The 22,996-nt window shown below is 43.2% G+C and overlaps 1 protein-coding gene across 1 annotated transcript in view; it reads left to right on the top strand.

Moving 5' to 3' along the window:
* The window catches only part of nmur1a (neuromedin U receptor 1a), a 61,726-nt gene that overhangs the window by 14,444 nt on the left and 24,286 nt on the right, over positions 1-22,996 (top strand). Inside the window, exon 2 of the mRNA XM_056276848.1 lies at positions 11,028-11,986. Coding sequence (XP_056132823.1) covers positions 11,028-11,986 — 959 coding nt within the window. The remainder of the gene's footprint in view (positions 1-11,027; positions 11,987-22,996) is intronic.

The following is a 22,996-nucleotide window of genomic DNA, read 5'->3' as shown; positions in this document are numbered from 1 at the left end:
CAGAAAAGATTTTAAAAAAAGGAAATAATAAATACAAAATACGGTGCAAAATACGGCAGTGGACTATGTACGTTAAACAGGGTTTAACAAAGACATGTGGAACTTCCTGAAGATCGCGCAACTTCTCACTCTGTCAGTTACCTTTAAACAGAATTAAAATGCATATAAAACTTTTACATCCCAAATACCATGGCATGGTGTGGCTTTATTCACGCCAACATTACCTTGTCATGCCTGTAATGGCGAACAGCGGTCGACGGCTCGCGCCCAAAATCACCGAACATCAACTCCAGTAGCGTCTAAATCAAACCATCTTGTCAAATTACCGACATACAATATTGTTTGGAATAATGTTACAGGTATATTTCACAAGATATTTACCCTTACTTACTACGGAGTAAGAGCACTGTCACACCGCAATCTTCAGGCGCTCCACACAAGAAAAAAAAAGAAAGAATACCCAAGATGCACTTGGATAACTTGCACGGAGTTACAATAAAAGTCCGCCACTGCCACTTACTGGTCAAAACATGCAATGACAACCAAAACTATAAAAATACACTCACAATCTGCCTCACAATTTAAATACATCAAATGACATTTTACATGGCTTGACAGTGTAACAATTACATATATTAACAGTTAAACTATACTACATTTAAGTGGAAAATCATTTAACATATTTAACAGATTTACCACCCGGCTACATACTCCCCTGCAAATATAGTCAACGTCCTCGGTGACTACGAAACATGAACTGACTCAAATACTCCCTGCAAGGCCTTTTCAAAGAGAGCAGCACCCAGGCTTGTCAAAACCTTAGAGACCATGTCTGTGCTGACTGAGACTGCATTACAGGCTGACTTTGGCAGATGAAATGGGTTTGAATGAGATCCAGCCATTTCCCGCTTGCTTTTCCTAATGGCAGGTTTAGGTGCATAGGTTCTACGTCCTGCTCCACCAGCATCCTCTGTTAGTGCGGGCCTGTCCCTGTTTTCAATAATGGGCAAGTCACTGTCGCTAACGTTTGGATGCACATCATTAACACATTCTGTTTCTGTGCCACAATTTCTCATATCTGAATAACCTTCCTCAGGTCCTTCACCGTCACTCTCATCTGTGGGTGCTGTCACAGGTAAACTAACACTTTCTGCTGCAAGAGGCAGGTTAGGTACTTGCACAAGCCGGCGAGGGATGACTTCCTCAACAATAACAAAATCAGCCTCAGGTGACTCAGGCTCATCCTCAGCTACAGGCTGTGTAGTGGTCTGTAACCTAGTTCTAGTTCTTGGTTTGGGAACTGGTTTCGCACAAGGTCGCAACTCTGACCTATGAACTCTTTTAATGGGACCTCCCTCAAAAGGTTCAACAGTGTGTGTGGTACCCTGGATGTCAACTACCTTGTAGACTGTTGAGGTCCATGTGTCCTGAATCTTATGTCTACCTGGGGGTCTGTGACGTAGGAAAACCAACTGACCAATGTCCACAGGAGGACAATACACCTTCTCATTTTGCAGTGAGATCCTCTCAGCTGCCTTCTGCTCTGAGTACTCTCTGGCTCTCTCATGTGCCTGTCGGAGTCTCTCCTGATGAACAGACAACCAATCCTGTTTCCTGTCTGACACACACTCACGCCCTAATAAAGCATCTACTGGGAGATGTGGCTGTACCCCGAAAAGCAAATAATAAGGCGAGTACCCTGTGGTGGAATGAGGAGTGACATTATAGGCATATACTACTTCAGACAGATGCTCTGGCCAACGCTTTTTTTTTCTCTGGTGGGAGTGTCCTTAACAAGTCATGGAGTGTGCGATTGTATCTTTCACACTGACCGTTTCCCTGTGGCCTGTAGGGAGTTGTCCGTGTCTTTTTAACCCCATAGAGTTTGCACAGCTCTGCTATAATTTCACTCTCGAAATTTCGACCTTGGTCTGAGTGCAGTCTCTCTGGGACCCCATATTTCATGAACCACTCCCTGAGCAAAACTTTAGCTGTAGTGTCAGCCTTCTGGTCTTTGGTAGCATACGCTTGTGTGAACTTTGTAAACACATCGGTCACAACAAGGACATTTTCACGGCCATCTGAAGCTGCCTCCAACACTGTAAAATCAACAGCCACCACTTCTAGAGGTCGGGAGGCCAGGAATGCCTGAACTGGAGCATGGATTTTTGGCTGAGGCATCTTGGTCAAAATGCACCGCTCGCAGTTTTTAACCCAGCTTTCCACATCCTCGCATAGCCCTACCCAAAAACACCTCCCTCTTAGCAAGTTTACAGTGCGCTCTATGCCCTGATGTCCCATGTTGTTATGTACATTTTCTAGAACTTGGTCCCTCAAACAACTAGGCACGAGTAACTGCCACACTTCTCCATGACGTGGGTCTGTGATAACCCTGTACAACAACCCTTCTCGTTGTTGTATGCATCTCCATTGTTTCAACAATCTTTTCACTTGACTAGACAGGGCTGCTCTCTCTCTGGGACATGGCCTCCTCCCCCGATCCCAAAATGCCCTAAACTATTTTAGGGTGGGGTCACCGGCCTGAAAACCTACCAGCTCCTCTCTGGTATAACCTGGCAGTGTGGGGGTGTTGCCCTGTTTAGTACCTGTCTCACCAGACCTCGACTCCCCAGCACGGATCTGTCTCACTTTGTAACACTCCAGACCTCTAGAGACAAGACCAGGATCCAGAACTGTTCCTCGCTCAATCAGGTTACACACAGTGATACAGTCGTCAAAATCCGAGTCAGGGTCTGTTTCAGGCTCCCCTGCAAACTCCTGCCTAGAGAGAGCATCTGCGGCGGCATTACTGCAACCAGGACGGTACTTAACCTCGAAATCAAAAACAGACAGTTGCGCTACCCACCTCTGCTCTATAGCACCTAACTTGGCTGTCTTGAGGTGGCAGAGGGGATTGTTATCAGTCAGGACAACAAACTTTGAACCAAGCAAGTAACCCCTGAATTTTTCAGCAACTGCCCATTTTAAGGCAAGCAACTCCAACTTCATGCTACTATAATTTCGGTCATTCTTCTCAGCCTGGCGTAGTCTGCGGCTAGCATATGCCAGGACACGTCTGGTGTCACCTTGCTGCTGACACAATACAGCGCCTAATCCATGCTGACTAGCATCTGTCTCAACTACAAATGGTTGTGTGAAATCGGCAAAACCCAAAATGGGAGCAGAGGTAAGTTTTTCCTTTAACTGCTCAAAGGAAGAGTCACACTCTGGTGTCCACATATTACAAAACTGGTGACCTACTTTCCCTGTCTTTTTCACACCTGAACATTTGTTGACTAGGTCATGCAGTGGCCCGGCAATCTGTGAGAAGCCTCGAATGAATCTCCTGTAGTAACTACAGAAACCCAAGAACGACTGCAGCTCTTTGGCAGTGGTTGGGACCTTCCAGTTCTTAACAGCAGAGACCTTGGAGGGGTCAGTTCCTATACCTTCTGCTGACACCTGATGACCCAAAAACTTTACTGACTGTTGTAGAAAAGCACACTTCTGCTACTTCACCTTAAGGCCCGTCTCTGCCAGTCTCTTAAACACAGTCTCAAGTCTCTCCAAATGCTGCTCAAATGTCTCTGAAAAAACCAAGATGTCATCTAGGTAGACCAGGAGTATCTGAAAAATGAGATCATTCATAGTAACTTGCATAAGTCTCTGAAATGTAGCTGGACCGTTACAAACACCAAAAGGCATTCTCACGTACTCATACAGACCAAACGGTGTAGTAAATGCAGTCTTAGTCCGATCTCTCTCATGCATAGCTACCTGGTGGTATCCGCTCGCCAGATCTATGGTCGAAAAGAACTTTGCCCCTCTCAGCGCATCAAAACTCTCATCAATTCTCGGGAGCGGGAATGCATCACGTCTTGTCTTTGAGTTGAGTTTCCTGTAATCTACACATAGCCTCAGACTACCATCTGCCTTTCTCACTAGTACTATGGGCGAAGCATAAGCACTAGAGCTTTCTTGAATGACCCCTTTTTTAAGCAGCTTGCCAATATGTTCCCTGACTTCACTGTACTGTGTGGGTGGGATTCGTCTGTATGGCTGTGTTACAGGTATGTCATCTGTCAGATGGATCTCATGTTGTACTTTGTCAGTGTGGCCCAGATCTTCATCTTCTGTTGCAAACACAAAAGAGTACTTCTCCAGTAACAAAGTCAGCTGTGCTTGCTGTTCTGGGCTACCACAAAAATTGAGCTTGCCGAGAATTTCCTGCACATCTGTCGGTGTTTCGGGGTGTTCACTGATACTCACTTGTTCAGTGTCTGCTGAGATTCTCTGGAACTGTACCTCACAAAGCTCATCACTTTTCTCACAGTCTACCTGAGTCAAAACCCCTTGCCTAGTCCGTGGCCCTAGCCAGATATCTTCATCAGACATGTTCATGACTCGGACTGGAAAAATGTGATTGCCCGATGAAACCAAAGTAGGCACAACAACCAAACCTCCAGGAACGGGGACACCCACAGACTCCAGCAACAAAAAAGAACCATCCTCACTCACGGTCCTGAGTCCCCTAGCCATAACTGTAGCAGCAGATGAAGCAGGTATATGGACTACATCCTTACCAGCTACCCTAGCGAAAGAGAGTCTGTCTGTTGCATGTACTGCATGAAGATGATTAAAAGCCTCTCTCCAGTTTGAGTCAAACCTCTCCTGCAGTGTGGTGTCAAACTCAGTGTGTACTAGCTCTCTGCATTTTTTGACAATGTTCATCCCTATTAGACCTGGAACAGAGGAAGAGTGTTCAGAATCTTTAACTATCAGAAAACCTCGCTCTGGGATAGTCAGACCCATGGCTTCTACATCAAGCTCCACATAGCCCATATAGGGTATGTCTAATCCATTAGCTGCAGTGATCTTTAACCACTCAAATGCCGGGTGAATGTCTTCACCTTTCACTGACAGGTGTTCCCTGAAAAAACTCTCAGAAATTGTACTGACCTGGCTACCAGTGTCAAGTAAGCAGGACACTGTAACACCTCGTAGTTTCACCTCAACAGTTTTACATTCTCCGACTGCACGCTCTAAGATCCTGCTTCTGTCTGGAGTCTCTTTTGGTGAGCCAGCTTCCTCCCCTCGAGTTGTGTGGCTCATGACAACTGAGGGTGCGAGTTTTCCTGCACTACATAAGAACTAGGTGTTGCGTCCCCTTGACCCCCTCTGGCCTGTGAGCATTTTCTTGCAATGTGACCTATGCCTCTACACTTGAAACAGATAGGCTGACCATCTGGTGTGAACTTTGGCTGGGGTCTAGGTCGTGGCTTGGGCTCTACGAATGTCTGTTGAGTGCTGCGCTTACTCAGTTCACCTACAGCAAAGGCTAGATCAGCGAGTGTTTTGCCTAACTCTGCTAGCTGTTTTTCTTGATGGGCTACTGCTCTCCGAACATCATTTAATGCAATACCTTGGTCATTGTTTGTTTTAATAATAGAGCACTGGGTTTCCGGAACCTCTGATGTAACTTGGTTGCTCTTTATGACCCTGGGACGATGAGACCTGCTGTCCTCCATCTCCCACAGGAGGGCCTCGTTCCTCACATCTAGAAGACTGCTCTCTGGTTTGTCCCTAACCATTTTCCTGAGTTCACGCCTGAGTGCTGCTTCTCTTAAACCCTCAATAAACCGGTCTCTGAGCACAGTTTTCTCATTAGGTATTACATCTGTGGACTGTTTCACTACAGAGCTCAAAATCTGGGATAGTGCATGGGAGTAGTCACGGAGGTCTTCTCCATCAGTTTGGTTACGGTTGTAAAAGGTCTGCAAAAGCTGTGTGGAACTGCGCTTTTCCCCAAATGCATTGCTCAGGTAAGAGTATAAATCACTGGGCCCCACTGACTGACCCCTCATGCATAGTCGCACCTCTTCCAATGCAGGGCCATGCAATAGAGATAGTATATAGTCACATTGTTCTTCTGTTGTTTGCTCTCTGTATCTTAAAACCCTTTCAACCTCTTCAATAAACTCTTCGACAGATCTCCTGTCTGTACCACACTCCCCACTAAATGCTTGGATCTGGCGTTCTCTTGGAACGTAGATGTATGAACGTGTGGGTGCACTGTTATCACTTGCTCTCTGAGCCCTTGCTTCACCATTTAACCTGGTGAGCTCATCTCGCAGTCTGGCAAGCTCTTGCATGGTGGTCTGCATTTCTTTTGTAGCACCTTCACCTATACCCATTATGCCACCTGAGGTGTGGCCATTATCATTACGTGAACTCCCTTCATCACCAGAATCACTAGACATAATGATATATTAATCTTTACTCAGTCCAGTATAAATGAGGATATTTAGTTCAAAACCTGGTTCAAGGATACTACAAGGACAGTCTTTAACTTGGAGCCTTGCTGGATCTTGGTCTTTGTAGCTGAAGTTAGCGCTGGAGTCCTCTGCGCTGGTACGGCTGAGTCGTGTGAAACAGGAAGCACCAGAACCTCTTAGATGCCCTCACGTCGTCTCTCGCTGGTCACCACCTCCACAGCAGGATGGCTTCAGACTCAACACCAACGGACGTCACCAGCAATCTTCACCACTGCCGTATTTTTTTTTTAAGTAAAAATAAGCCACTCTGTTGCCAATTTAAAAAAAATGGTTTAGCTACGCCCCACTCCTGGTACCAAAATTATGTAGCCCGTGGAATTAGATACCACACAGGACACAATTACTTCCGGGGTTATTGTAGCTTTAATTTTATTGTTTGAACCTTCGAATGCAGATCGTTTTACTGAGTGCATACATTCCTGTGTCTTTCGAGCAAACAGATCATAAATGTTCACAGATGTGGCAAGTTTAACAGAAAAGATTTTAAAAAAAGGAAATAATAAATACAAAATACGGTGCAAAATACGGCAGTGGACTATGTACGTTAAACAGGGTTTAACAAAGACATGTGGAACTTCCTGAAGATCGCGCAACTTCTCACTCTGTCAGTTACCTTTAAACAGAATTAAAATGCATATAAAACCTTTACATCCCAAATACCATGGCATGGTGTGGCTTTATTCACGCCAACATTACCTTGTCATGCCTGCAATGGCGAACAGCGGTCGACGGCTCGCGCCCAAAATCACCGAACATCAACTCCAGTAGCGTCTAAATCAAACCATCTTGTCAAATTACCGACATATAATATTGTTTGGAATAATGTTACAGGTATATTTCACAAGATATTTACCCTTACTTACTACGGAGTCAGAGCACTGTCACACCGCAATCTTCAGGCGCTCCACACAAGAAAAAAAAAGAAAGAATACCCAAGATGCACTTGGATAACTTGCACGGAGTTACAATAAAAGTCCGCCACTGCCACTTACTGGTCAAAACATGCAATGACAACCAAAACTATAAAAATACACTCACAATCTGCCTCACAATTTAAATACATCAAATGACATTTTACATGGCTTGACAGTGTAACAATTACATATATTAACAGTTAAACTATACTACATTTAAGTGGAAAATCATTTAACATATTTAACAGATTTACCACCCGGCTACATTAACATGAATACAACGAAGTTCTTATAACAGACATCATCAATCACTTAAATAATGTCACAACTGAACTTACAGACGATGCTCTCCAAGGCACAAACGTAGATAGAAGCAATAAACACAGGAGCTGCGCAAACATATGAAACTCTGCATGGAAAGCTGGACTGTACTGTTACCGTGACTACCAGGGAGCAAACTATTTCCCGAATTAAAGTCGCGTGAGGAAGGCTAGAGGGAGCAAATAAACTTCAAAATAAAAGTACTCTTCTCACTTTCTAATAAAGTAACGTCACACACACACACACATATATATATATATATATATATATATATATATATATATATATATATATATATATATAGCGTTTTTTACCGAAACCGTCAATGGTGTGGTAAGTGCTCAACTAATGAGGAGCGGAATATCAACACGGATACAGGAAAAGAAAAAAAAAGTTTTAATGCAATGCAGTGCATTAAAACCTTTTTTTTCCTGTATCCGTTATATATATATATATATATATATATATATACACTACCGTTCAAAAGTTTGGGATCACCCAAACAATTTTGTGTTTTCCATGAAAAGTCACACTTATTCACCACCATATGTTGTGAAATGAATAGAAAATAGAGTCAAGACATTGACAAGGTTAGAAATAATGATTTGTATTTGAAATAAGATTTTTTTTACATCAAACTTTGCTTTCGTCAAAGAATCCTCCATTTGCAGCAATTACAGCATTGCAGACCTTTGGCATTCTAGCTGTTAATTTGTTGAGGTAATCTGGAGAAATTGCACCCCACGCTTCCAGAAGCAGCTCCCACAAGTTGGATTGGTTGGATGGGCACTTCTTTGAGCAGATTGAGTTTCTGGAGCATCACATTTGTGGGGTCAATTAAACACTCAAAATGGCCAGAAAAAGAGAACTTTCATCTGAAACTCGACAGTCTATTCTTGTTCTTAGAAATGAAGGCTATTCCATGCGAGAAATTGCTAAGAAATTGAAGATTTCCTACACCGGTGTGTACTACTCCCTTCAGAGGACAGCACAAACAGGCTCTAACCAGAGTAGAAAAAGAAGTGGGAGGCCGCGTTGCACAACTGAGCAAGAAGATAAGTACATTAGAGTCTCTAGTTTGAGAAACAGACGCCTCACAGGTCCCCAACTGGCATCTTCATTAAATAGTACCTGTTAGAGCCTGTTTGTGCTGTCCTCTGAAGGGAGTAGTACACACCGGTGTAGGAAATCTTCAATTTCTTAGCAATTTCTCGCATGGAATAGCCTTCATTTCTAAGAACAAGAATAGGCTGTCGAGTTTCAGATGAAAGTTCTCTTTTTCTGGCCATTTTGAGCGTTTAATTGACCCCACAAATGTGATGCTCCAGAAACTCAATCTGCTCAAAGAAGTGCCCATCCAACCAATCCAACTTGTGGGAGCTGCTTCTGGAAGCGTGGGGTGCAATTTCTCCAGATTACCTCAACAAATTAACAGCTAGAATGCCAAAGGTCTGCAATGCTGTAATTGCTGCAAATGGAGGATTCTTTGACGAAAGCAAAGTTTGATGTAAAAAAAATCTTATTTCAAATACAAATCATTATTTCTAACCTTGTCAATGTCTTGACTCTATTTTCTATTCATTTCACAACATATGGTGGTGAATAAGTGTGACTTTTCATGGAAAACACAAAATTGTTTGGGTGATCCCAAACTTTTGAACGGTAGTGTATATATATATATATATATATACACTGCTCAAAAAAATAAAGGCAACACCTAAAAACACAATATAGACCTCGATGAATGAAATATTTCAGCTGAAAATCTTTATTTATTAGACAGAGGAATGTGTTTAGAGCAAAATAACCTAAGAATGATCAATGGAAATCAAAATCATTAGCCCATTAAGGTCTGGATTCAGAATCATACTCAAAATCAAAGTGGAAAATGAGAACATAGGCTGATCCAACTTCTGTGGAAATTCTTCAAGACGATTCAAAATGAGGCTCAGTAGTGTGTGTGGCCTCCACGTGCCTGTATGCACTCCCTACAACGTCTGGGCATGCTCCTGATGAGACGACGGATGGTCTCCTGAGGGATCTCCTCCCAGACCTGGATCAGGGCATCGGTCAACTCCTGGACAGTCTGTGGTGCGACATCGCGTTGGCGGATGGTACGAGACATGATGTCCCAGAGGTGCTCGATTGGATTCAGGTCTGGGGAACGTGCAGGCCAGTCCATAGCATCAATGCCCTCAACATACAGGAACTGCTGACACACTCTGGCCACATGAGGACGAGCATTGTCATGCATGAGCAGGAACCCAGGGCCCACTGCACCAGCATATGGTCTGACAATGGGTCTGAGGATCTCATCCCGGTACCTAATGGCAGTCATGGTACCTCAGGCTAGCACGTAGAGGTCTGTGCGACCCTCCAAGGATATGCCTCCCCAGACCATCACTGACCCACCGCCAAACCGGTCATGCTGGAGGATGTTGCAGGCAACAGAACGTTCTCCACAGCGTCTCCAGACTCTGTCACGTCTGTCACATGTGTTCAGTGTGAACCTGCTCTCATCTGTGAAGAGCACAGGGCGCCAATGGCGAATCTGCCAACCAAGATGTTCTCTGGCAAAGGTCAATCGGGCTGCACGGTGTTGGGAAGTGAGCACAGGCCCCAATTGTGGACGTCGGGCCCTCATACCATCCTCATGCATTCTGTTTCTCACTGTTTGAGCAGAAACCTGCACATTAGTGGCCTGTTGAAGGTCGTTTTGTAGGGCTCCGGCAGTGCTCCTCCTGTTCCTCCTTGCACAAAGGACCAGATAGCGGTCCTGCTGCGGGGTTGTTGTCCTCCTGCGGCCCCCTCCACGTCTCCTGGTGTACTGGCCTGTCTCCTGGTACCTCCTCCATGCTCTGGACACTGTGCTGGGAGACACATCAAATCTTCTTGCCACAGCACGCATTGATGTGCCATCCTGGATGAGCTGCACTACCTGAGCAACTTCTGTAGGTTGCAGATACCGCCTCATGCCACCTCTAGTGGTGAGGGCACTAGCAAAATGAAAAACTAACCAAAGATCGGCCAGAAAAGATGAGGACAGGCAAATGGTCTGTGGCCACCACCTGCAAATCCATTCCTTTTATAGGCGTTGTCTTGCAAGTTGTCTAATTTCCACCTGGTGGAAATTAGACAATTTACCAACAGGTGAAATTGATTCACAAATCAGTGTTGCTTCCTAACTGGACAGGTTGATATCTCAAAAGTGTGATTGACTTGGAGCTACATTGCATTGCTTATGTGTTCCCTTTATTTTTTTGAGCAGTGTATATATATATATATATATATATATATGTGTGTGTGTGTGTGTATATATATATATACACACACACACACACACACACACACTGTAAGATTATTGATTATTGGAAATTTTGTCATCAAATGTTATGCAAATTACCATAAATCATCTCAATATTTTATGATAACACTTCTTTTTTTCTTGCTTTTTCAGGATCATCATGGTGTCAAGTCACAACTGCTCTTTGGAACTCCCTGCTGACAGAGGTGATTGGGGCTGCCTTCTAGAGCTTAACTGTGGTAACCTGACCTCTGGTGTCAATGGCAGCAGCATTGAAATGGTAGATGCTTGTCTAACTGAGGAAGAATATCTGGAGAAATATCTGGGGCCTCGTCGCTCCTCAGTGTTCCTCCCTGTCTGCCTCACCTACCTCCTCATCTTCTTGGTGGGCGCCATGGGGAATGTTCTGACATGCACCGTCATTTCGCGGAACAAAGTAATGTGGACCCCGACCAACTACTATTTGTTCAGCCTGGCAGTGTCAGACCTGCTGGTATTGTTGCTGGGAATGCCCCTGGAGCTGTATGAGATGTGGCAGAACTACCCCTTCCTCCTTGGAAAGGGTGGCTGCTATTTCAAAACCTTCTTGTTCGAGACAGTGTGCTTCGCTTCCATCCTCAATGTGACAGCACTGAGTGTGGAGCGTTACATCGCTGTGGTGCACCCGCTGCGTGCCAAGTACGTGGTGACCCGCACCCATGCCAAGCGTGTCATCCTGACTGTCTGGGGTCTATCAGTGCTGTGTGCTGTGCCCAACACAAGTCTACATGGCATTTCCACCCTGCCCAGTCGCACTTTTGGCCTTGGTGGTAATGGAAACCCAGATGCAGGTGGTAATGGAAACCCAGATGCAGGGATTCCTGATTCTGCCATCTGTATGCTGGTGAAACCACGTTGGATATACAATCTGACGATCCAGGTGACCACATTGCTGTTTTTTGTTTTGCCCATGCTCACCATCAGCATTCTCTACATGCTCATTGGCCTGCAGCTGAAACGAGAGAAGATGCTGCAAGCGATTGAGGCCAAGTCAGGCTTTGAACAAGGCAGCTTCTGTAACCTCCGTACACAGCAGCAGAAAGCCCGGCGCCGGCAGGTCACCAAGATGTTATGTGAGTGTCAAACTACCCTTTTTTTGGGCCCTTTTCTATAGATATTTCCTATGTTCCTGGTGTTACCTTATTTAAATTTATAACTACTCTTTAAGTGGATACCATCGATGAAATAGACTGCTAAATACTTTTACTTCAATAAGGAGCATGGTGGTCAAGCACCACCCTGGTGCACATGGCCTAAAGGATAGGGAGATGTAATCACCCACACAGTCAGATCAGTCAAAGCTTTCTTGAACAAGATTATTCAGTTCTGCCTATAAAGATGCTGAAATTGTTTCTTGATCCTATTTCTAAACACTATATTTACCGAATAAAGAAGTTATACATTAAATACATTGTTGTAATGGTCAAGTGCAAAGGACAGTAATAGCAAAGTGTCAAGAGATTAGGGAATGCTTATGAATTCAAAAGCCTATCCTACTGATTGCTAATGACCCCCATTTTGATGCATTTAAAAGAAAAGAGTGGAAAACAGTTTAAAACAACAGTTTCTAAAACTGGCACAAGCCATCCGTTGATAAATAAATAAATACCTAAACCAGCATGTCGGAGTCCAGAATTTAACCTTGAAGGGAGAACTGAGAAGAAAGGGAATAGAGTTCTCCATTATGGAATGTATTTGATGATTCTTCGCTAATTTTAACCAGTGTAGTAATTGTGTATATTGTACTGTGTGAGTACCATCCCCTAGAAAATATTTCCTACCAAATAACCAGCAAGTCACTCTAGAATAAACATGAGTTGAAAACAATACCTGTATTGCTTGACAGCTTGACTTAGCAAAACATCCTTGAATTTCATATGATGGCCCCTTAAAACAGCAGTAGGTAACATTTAACATTCCAAAACAAATCCTTCCCTCTCACTCTCTCTCTGCTGCCTTGTATCATTCCACCAAGCTCCTCTCTCCAAATGACCTCAACATCACTCTTCAGGCCCTTACACTCATGTACAACCAGGAAATGTTAGCAAGACTAATGAAATCTGTATTGTTAATCTATACATTTTTTTTAGTGAATCTCTTCATTACACTAATATTGTTCATGTGAAGCAGATGTTTTAAGGTGGTCTTATTGATTTTTAGTGTTAGGGTTACAATCACAAGTGACCAGTGAGGCAGGAGGACAGATGCGAATTGATCACGTACATGCACATCTGCGTTTGTAGAATAGCCAATAGGAACACCCTCTCTCTGAAATGACCCATGATTGGCTAAAATCTTCCACTTCGACCTAGATTTTCCAAAGCCTGAATACAGAGCCAAGAAGAGTTGCAGAAGTCTAGTTTTCTCTCAGACTACTTGAATTACAATATGCTGAAAGTTTTTTTTATGGATTTTTTGCCCAATGATGCCAGAACAACTGACTACCCCTGGTTTAATGCATACATCCATTTATCTATTTTTTAGGAACACTATCATTTAACTTCATGTACTTGTGTACATGAAATTAAATGAAATATTGTTTCCCCCAGCCCACAGCAGTGCAACACAGATAAAAACACATATCCAAAAACTACAAGAACACATATATTCAAACTAGAACACATATATCCAAACTAAGAACACATATATCCAAACTAAGAACACATATATCCAAACGAAACATATCCAAACTAAACACATGTAACCAACTAACCAAAAAAAAAAATCATTGTCCAAGAGAACAAATGCTAGCCAGGATGACTGTCAGAACTGCGAGTCGGCATGGGTTAGCAGCTTGCCCAGCCTGCCCCGCCTCCACGTCCCACCAGACCGCCCTCGGTGTCCCCCCCCTTGGGTGCAGCTCCGGCAGGGCTGCAGTCCCTGAGCCCAACGGAAACAGCTCTCCCAGCCAGACACCCCCGACACACCTACCCGCACTCCACACAACGACACCAATAAAAGTCAACACTAGGTGAGGCCACCGCCAGACTGCCCTTGGTGTTATCAGAACTGCCGGTCTGCATGGGCTAGCAGTTAGCTTAGCCTGCCCCACTTCCGCATCCTGTCAGACTGCCCTCAGTGTTTCCTCTTCGGGCACAGCTCCGGGGTGCCTGAGCCCACAGGACACAGCAGACCAAGCTCTTCCATCTGACCCAGGGCCAGCTCTCCCAGCCATCAGACAAAAACACAAACTTAGAAACAAATGTGGGCAAAGACACTGCATGGACGGTACTGGTTGAGGCCGCCGCAAACATATTTTTGCACTGCCGTCTTCCGACACTGGTACTGGGTGAGGCCACTGCAAACCTGAGTTGGTGCCACCATCTTCCCACACCACAGGTATCTGCTCCTTCACATCTTCATCAGTATTCACTTCAACATAATCCTTCTTCCTGCCATCATCTGATTTACGAGAACGTTCAGCAAGGAGACAGATATTTGAAAATTACCAGCTTCTCAGATGAAGTCCTTCTGATATTTTACCTAAGACATTCTATTTTTTTAAGGTAATGGAACAGCAGGCATCATTACACTTCAACAGCACCCCCAGTAAACAACAGCTTTTTGGAGTGCTACAATTATGAAAGGCTCATAGAAGTCACAAAAAAAGAGATGGCCTAAGGGAGGCAGATATCCTAGTTGGCTTCTCATAAAAGTTTACTGAAGCAATGCTAACTGGTCAAAAATTAAATTAAATAAAACATCTTCATACATATGTTGTGATGACACCAGTGGTACTTGTCAGACCTTTCTTTACTGAGTGTTTCTCATGGTGGGGTCACCGGGAGATTACAAAGTATCCTTCTCTGTGGATGTCACCTTGTCATGGTGTAGAAGCTTGCGTGGTCCTGAGATCCCGAGAGTGATGCCGTCTGGAACTATGCTCCTAGTAGGGTCAACCATGGTGGTAAGGTCAGGGGGGAGATCCTTGACAAAGTGCAATCCAACCAAGACCTCAACGGTGGAATAGGCGGAGGATGATGGCTAACTTTAGGGAAGTGTCACAATGGCTGGGAAGGTGAATGAAGGCTGCAGCAGAAATGGGCCCCCAGTCGTCTTGGACTTCATACCACTGGATCCTGACCCAGATCTGTCAAGGACCATGTGGTGGCTGTCTGTGCACCAGTCTCCCCACGTTAAACAGTCATGCACAGGCATCCTCCATAAAAGGAATCAACCCTAACATCCCGGATTAAGTCCTGTGGCGACTGGCAAGTGACAACGGCGGCAGGGTTGTGAGATCTGGAAGCCCCTAGTCATGAGTCAGCACATCAGGTAGTGGGTGCTAGATTCAGTCTCTGGGATCTTAGAACAAGGTAGAAAGAGCCCTTTGGTAGCTGCACCCATGGCTGAGCAGCCCTCTTTAGGATCCACTCTGCTCACCCCACCTGGGGAAGGGGCTAGAAACCACAGGCAAAGTCATCGCTCGCATCATCGCAAACTGACTGCTACCACTGGCTGAGGAAGTATTCCCAGAATCTCAGTGTGGCTTCCGCCCATCCAGAGGTAATACAGACATGATATTTACAGCACACCAACTCCAGGAAAAATACCGTGAGCAAAGGCAGCCTTTCTACATGGCTTTCATAGACCTTACAAAGGCCTTTGACTCAGTAGACCACAAGGCTCTGTGGAGCATACTATCAATATATGGCTGCCTGACAAATACATCAGAATATGAAGGCTTCCACATGACACCATGTGCTCAGCAACAGCAGCTCTTAGTCAGAGCCCTTCACTGTGGAAACAGGGGATAAACAGGGGTGCATCATCGCACCCACCCTGTTTGCCATCTTTATTGCTGCCAAACTCCACCTCATTGGTGAAGAGCTGCCATGGGGAATCCCAATCCTATACAGAACTGACAGCAGACCTTAATTGGTTCAAGGCCAAGAGCAAAGTCTGCAACACCATCATCATGGAGCTAGGGATGTCACGATCATGACATTTTAGTTGACAATTAATTGTCATACGAATAATTGCGGTTAACAATTTAATTATTTTTGGGGCCCCCCCTCCCCTTTTTCTCCCCAATTGTACTTGGCCAATAACCCTATTCTGAGTCGTCCTGGTTGCTGCTCCACCACCTCTGCCAATCTCGGGAGGCCTGCAGACTACCACATACTTTGAATTCTACTAAAGTGTTCCTGCTCCAAGTTCATTTGCATATTACCCACAATGCAACTGAAGTGTCTATGTTTTGGTTATGTTGTGGGATACTGAACATGTTAAAAACTGACATAGCTGTTACAGATAGCGGTGATGTGATGGAAGGTAATTGGGACATGAGAGAAGTTGTATTAGACAACATGCTATTTCCCACCATTAGGGTAAAGAGTAGGCAAATAGATAAGGTCGCATCGGTGGCCAAGAAAAGGATTTAGCAAAGACCAATACAAACTTGTGTCTGTTATGACTTGCTTGACTTACGGTCATTAAAAGCTTACTTGTTAACTTTGAAAGGTTGGCTAAGAAGTCCATCATTTAGCCACATCAAAATAATATCACCCTTCACTTTTGGAGATGTATGTATTTTCCTGGTAATTCGTACTGCTTGTCAAACTTTTGCAGCATTTATTTAAATACTGGTTTTTCAACCGTATTGGACGGCTGCATTTCTTTGGCTATATACTGCGTTACACTTACTGTCAACACTTACCATCTGGTACTGCCACGTTTACACTCGTCCTAAAGCTTCAGGAACAGTCAATTGCCTGGATGGAACTGCGGCGGTGGCTGTACTTTCCAAGTTCGGTGAATTGGGTGAGGTGGTGGATCTATATATGCTTTTTTGTTTGTTTGATTTTGTTTATTTTTTAAATTTGTGGTATTAGTGCTTTTGACCGCCACCTTGTTGCTGCAAATATCACCTCCTCCAAGTTAATGGGCTCAGCGGTGCTGTGGTGTTTGGCTTTGAACCTATGTCTATGATGTTAATGCCAACAGATGTTCATCGAAATGCAGTCGTCGAATATTATAGAATAAGCATTGTTGGCGCTAATTTTTTTAACATATTTTATGTTATGTTTTATTAATTTTTTGTCATGTACAATTGTTTTTTTTTTGTTTTTTTTACATTGCAACAATGCAATGTCAGAGTTTCAGTACATGGGAGAGTCAAAACATAAAAAGCAACAAATATAGTCAAAATATAATACAATAAAAAAAGAAAAGAAAAGGAATAAAATAAAATACATCAACAAGGAAGGAGACACAGAAATAAACTTAGAAGGTCGAAGATCACATGATGATAATAAAAGTCACTGTTAGGAGTCTTTCAGAAAAAAAATATATACATCTAGGCTAGGCTGTTCATTTATCTAACGTGTTTAGTATTTTTTTCCAAGATGAGAGATGTTTTCATTGCCTTTTTTTGTTTTGTTTTGCTTTTGTTTTGTTTTTTTCAAGATGATAGATGTTTTCATTGCCTTTTCGTTAGAGGTTATTTTGGTAAGGGCTTGAAAAAGTATATCAGATCAATGTTAAATAATCGAATATTGGACTTGGGCCCATCACCTTGGATTTGTGAATGTGAAATTTACCCAAACAAACACAGAATTTTGACAGCATTATCCACAGTAGATGAGCCAGTAGTGCAATCAAGGTACAAGACCATACCTTCTTTTATACTAAGTAGTTTGTTAAATGTATCAAAAATGATTAATCCAATATCTGTTCATAGCTTTGAGGAATACGGACAATTAAAGAATAAATGTAAAATAGTTTCTTCGTCTGTTTTATAGAATGAACATTTCTCTGAGATTTCTGCTTTAAATTTGCATAAAAATGTGTTACATGGGTAATATTTATGTAGCATCTTCAAGTGAATTTATTTGACTTTATGGGGTATGAAGAACTTGTTAGATTCAGACCATATGTTTTCGCTGACAGACATTGGGAAAGCTAGCTTCCAAATATACAATGCTTTAGGAACACAGCTCCCGTCTGACGTAAGTGTTCTCCTGATGTGCATATTATTACATTTGCGATCAAGCAGGTTTTTGCCCCCTATTTCAATTTTGGGGAGTTCTCCAGAAAAAGGACCATAAAGTAAAGGAGCCTTTACAAGATTAATCAGTCCTGTAGATATACTCTTGACGACAATTTTTTGTCAATTTTTTGTTGGCGCTAATTCAACACTCGTGCCAGGGGCGCAACAAAATGACATCATTAAAAGAGTGCCAGTCAAACGACAAACGGTGGAAAACGATGTGGGAATACTGATGACATTTCTGTTAGTTTCATCCAGCTGTTTTTTATACAAATGAATGGAAACTATTCTAACACTTATGCAAAATGATCGTGGTCAGGTCAAATGTGCCATTAAACCATCGCAGGGGGGGCACAAGAGGACATAATCAAAAGAGCGCCAGTCAACACACGGTGGAAAACGGCGTGGAAATCGTAATGGAAATATGACATTTCCGTTAGTTTCATCCAGCTGTTTTTATACAAATGAATGGAAAATATTCTAATTATGCAAAATGATTGCAGTCAGGTCAAATAATCACGATCAGACTATTATGTAATAATTGTGACAGCCCTACATGAAGCATTAGTATGCAGACTACAACACCATCGCAGCACATTGCAGAAGACCTCCAGGACATTCTGAATGCCTTTGCAAAGGCATACAGAGCCCTGGGTCTAGAAAGTCCTATATCAACAGCCACCCAACCAGCCATCTACCCAGCCCACCACAAAAGTGGACAACAAAATTCTTGAAAACGTTGATCACTTCCCCCTACCTCGGTAGCCTTCTCTTCTCAAAAGCCGACAGGCTTTTTTTGAGGAGAGCCTCTTGAGGTCAGCCAGAGTTGTGCCACTGGTGCTTACGCAGGAAAAGAGTCTTTGAAGACCGAAACCTAAAGACCAAAACAAAACTCCTGGTGTACATAGCTGTTTTTCTCCCCACCCTGTTGTATGGAGCAGAGTCATGGACCACCAACAGCAGGCACCTGAGAGCCCTAGAACAATACCCCCAAAGATCCTTACGAAAGATCCTGAGGATCAACTGGAAGGACAGACACACAAACATCAGCATTCTGGAAGAAGTCAACATGACGAGCATCACCACCACAACAATGCAGCACCAACTCTGATGGACAGGCTATGTCATCCGCATGTTCAACACATGTCTCCCCAAACAGCTTCTGTACTCCTAGCTGAAGGAAGGTCAGTCAGCTCCTGGCAGGCAAAAGAAACGTTTCAAGGACAATATCTAGACTAGTCTGAAGAAATTCAACATCACATCAAGCAACTGGGAAAACATTGCACTCAACTGGCGCTCCTGAAGGAAATCTGTGCAGAAAGGAGCTACACATCATGAAATGGAACTCCACTGAGGCACAGAAAAAAAGCAACAACACCGCAAGGACACGGGAAAAAAAAGGCTCAACCACCACCACTTTCCCCTGTCCACACTGCACCAAAGGATGTGGATTGTGGATTGGCCTCTATGGCCATCTAAAGACCCACAAGTAGACAACCCAACAGAGAGGACAGTCATACTTGCTTCAAGTGACCGCCAATGATGACGACAAAGTACATATCACTGAGAAATCGGGGAGTTCCAAGTAAAAATGTGACATATCTTATTTTTCGCTTTATTACTCAGCTATGTTGAATACTTAATTCTGATTGGTAAACTAAAGCATTCTGTGGTCAGGTATTTCTGAATAGCAGATCATTGTCAATACTGTGGCCTCATCATCATTCCTGTTCAAGTCCAAATTAATGTGCTTCATAAAGCTTTTGTAGGCTAATAATAGGCAAGCTAAATTTTAAAAAAAATCAGGTCAAAATGATTATTTTATGTCAATTTTATTACTTCTTTCATAAAGTGAAGCCATATAACAAGCAGGATAATCTTCTCTGAGGTGGTCTTCTATCAAACATAATGAACTTCCCTGAGTTGTAGAACCCCCTGACACAATGGAGGAGGGTGTCTAGATGCGTGCACAGACATTGGAAATGTCAGAGGATACTGAGCTGTTGTTTCATTATGTGATAGATTTGGGCTTGAAACCTTTTTATTTTTCTACTATTTTTTTATTTTTTATTATTATTAAAGTTTTAATCCCAAGGGCTGAAACCTTATTGTTTTCCAACTTATTACTTGCTATTCAGAAATGTTTTTGCCAATTCCTGTGCAGTGGTACATGATAAAGGCATGAAACTTTGCCCAGTTATAGATATTGATGTACAAATGCTAGCAACGCAAAATATCCCCAGCCATCAGCATCGCCAGGTCATTTTGCCGGGGCTTAATCCCCGAACGTTTTGAGTGCAGCCCCAAATATGATTTTAAATTTAAGCCTATGTGAAGCCCGACAAAAAACGTGTGTGAATGTCTGATAGTCTTCATAACGTAACAGCCTGTCAAAATAAATGCAAGTCTCTAAACTACCTACGTGTCTGCGTGTGTGTGTGTGTGTGCGTGCATGCACGCGCCACACGTGTGAGAGGGTTTGATGGTCAGAGCTGAGTGACATGACAGAAGTTAAAGTGAGAAAAGACGAGTAGAGGAGAAATGGCAGAGCGTGCAGGAAAAGCAACAAACAACTCAATCTTTTTGGATTTTTGCAAGAGAAGGAAGGGTAAGAATTTAGCCTACGTGGTAATTTTTTAATAATGGTTGAAATTGCCTGTTGACCTCAAGCAGCACTAGCAATTCCTGTTAGCTGTTGCAGTTGCGAATGATCATTTGGTGCTCTGTGCCGGCTGCACACATGGATGAGAAGAATCGTGGGTCAGGACAGGCTCAATCACCTGGCAGTGATGTCAAATGAGAGGGAGGCTGCGTGTGCCATAGATCGTAACAGCATCATAGACCGATTCGCAATGCTCAACCCAAGGAAGTACACTTCCACCCTGATTCCACCCTCTAGCAGACAATGGAGGCAGACGGACAGACAGCAGCAGATGACGTAGAGACAGACAGAGAGCAGCAGATGATAGAGAGAAAGCAGAGACAGGAGCAGATGATGGAGAGAGAGAAGGGAGAGACAGCAGCAGATGACGGAGAGGGAGAAGAAAGAGAGCAGCAGATGATGGAGAGGAACAGTGCAGCACTACACTTAGGGCCCTACCAAATTCACGGTACATTTCGCTCAATTTCACGGACCTAGTTTCTCGAAAATCACAGATTTCACGGAATCTATAAGAAAAATGCGACATTTCACGGCAATTATTAAATTACACTTTTTATTCACACAGGGCCTGAATAGCCCAGCCTACTGTACACAGCATAACCGTACTGGTGGTTTAATGTAAGCATTGAGCATCCTGCGATGGTGCTTGGCTTCATGCTCTGTCTCTGCGATGAAAATACTTGTCCGTGTTTTGACACGGCCCTCTCCGCGTCCAAAGAGTTCGTCGGGATTGACAGACAGCGCCACGCTACTTTAGCAAGGTGTGGTAGCCTAGATTCGGAGGATTTCCAAAAAGCTAGCGCTAGTAAAGTTGTGTCCACCTCTTGTGCGATGTGTTTGTAGTTCGGCAATTCCAGCCTACAGTTTTTGTCAAATCCAGGAATGTCCGTGCGGAGTGAGTTTAAATCCACCGTCAAAATAAGTGTTTGTGCAGGGTCAAAAATGCGCACTGCTTTCAGGAATTCGGCCGCTGGTTGTTTAAATCTACTTTGCGTAATGTTCTCGTTTGACTCGTCTCCGAACCACCTTGTGGTTCTTTTTCGGCAGCCCTCTTTTTGTGGAGATGAGTTTCACTTTCCAAGTGACGCTGAATCGTTGCTCGTCGACTGTGATCTAAGGAGATATTACAACTCGTACAAAATAATTTCCCGCCATCAGCGTGTAAAATATGTTTTCCAAACTCAATTACTCTGTCGTCTGCAGTCGTGTTTTTTGAGGCTTTAGATTTCGACATCTTCAGCACGTTAGGGCCTAAGCTAACATGCTGGCGACAGCTAACTCAAACTATGCTAGTAACAACTATGATCATTGCGACCACCCCGGATGCTCATTTAACCAATCAATGTCTTAGACACGTGAATGCTTTTATTCGCGCATCCAAAATGTCAATCATGTCAGCACAGTATTTTCTCAAACTGGTTGCGCACTTAAATTCTGCATTTCACTGCATTTCACGGCAAATGGTCAATTACACGGGAAGAGGCTGATTTCACGGATCGTGACGCGATTTTCACGGCCGTGAATTTGGTAGGGCCCTAACACTGCATGAACTGTATCTGAAAATCGTGAGTGTATGTGTGTGTGTGTGTGTGTGTGTGTGTGTGTGTGTGTGTGTGTGTGTGTGTGTGTGTGTGTGTGTGTGTGTGTGTGTGAGTGAGTGAGAGAACATTTTAATATTCCAATAAACTAATGTTAACATAAATACATTTAACTTTGTTTCCTCTAGTCTGGTATTGTCGCAAGTCAATAAATGTTTAATGATAGCAGTTGTGAAGTATTCTGCTTCTACTCAATACTAATAATAATTAATAACTCGTACCTTTTTTTCATTTCACTGCACTCAGGACTTGTACTTGTGTGTACGTGACAAATAAAACTCTTGAATCTTGAATCTTGACTCTAACAACTAATATTTTTAACATCACAATTCATACACATTTCACGTTTTTAATGATTAAGACATGTACTTTGAATGAATGTAAACAAGGAGCCAGAGTGTATTAAAAAAAAGCATAAAAATACAGCTTAATTATCAAAAAAATTTCGAGGCGAGGATCCCCCCCAGACCCCCCTACAAAAGTCTGGGCTAAGCCCAAAGTGTCCTAAAATCCAGGAAATGCCCCTGTCCCCAGCCACATGTTGATGCTATAATCAAAGATCCAAATTTTTAAATTTGATAGGCCATTTCTTGTACACCATTGCTCCAAATTAGACCAAACTGGGGACACATATCTAGGCAGATATACTCTACAACTCTGCCAATTGGACCACTCATGCTCGCTTGTAAATACATTTGCATCCATTTTGATTTTTTTTTTTTGAAAAACACATTTTCCCTGCTCCTTTGATCAATTTAATCAATCAACTCCAAATTTGGCCAGAACAAAGTATGGGTGCAAACCCTACAGATTCTCTTTACAGATTTTTTTT

This window comes from Lampris incognitus, chromosome 3 (genome assembly GCF_029633865.1).
Source record: "Lampris incognitus isolate fLamInc1 chromosome 3, fLamInc1.hap2, whole genome shotgun sequence".
NCBI classification, from domain to species: domain Eukaryota; kingdom Metazoa; phylum Chordata; class Actinopteri; order Lampriformes; family Lampridae; genus Lampris; species Lampris incognitus.
Note: the sequence above shows the minus strand (reverse complement) of the source record. Positions and strands in the feature narration are given on the sequence as shown.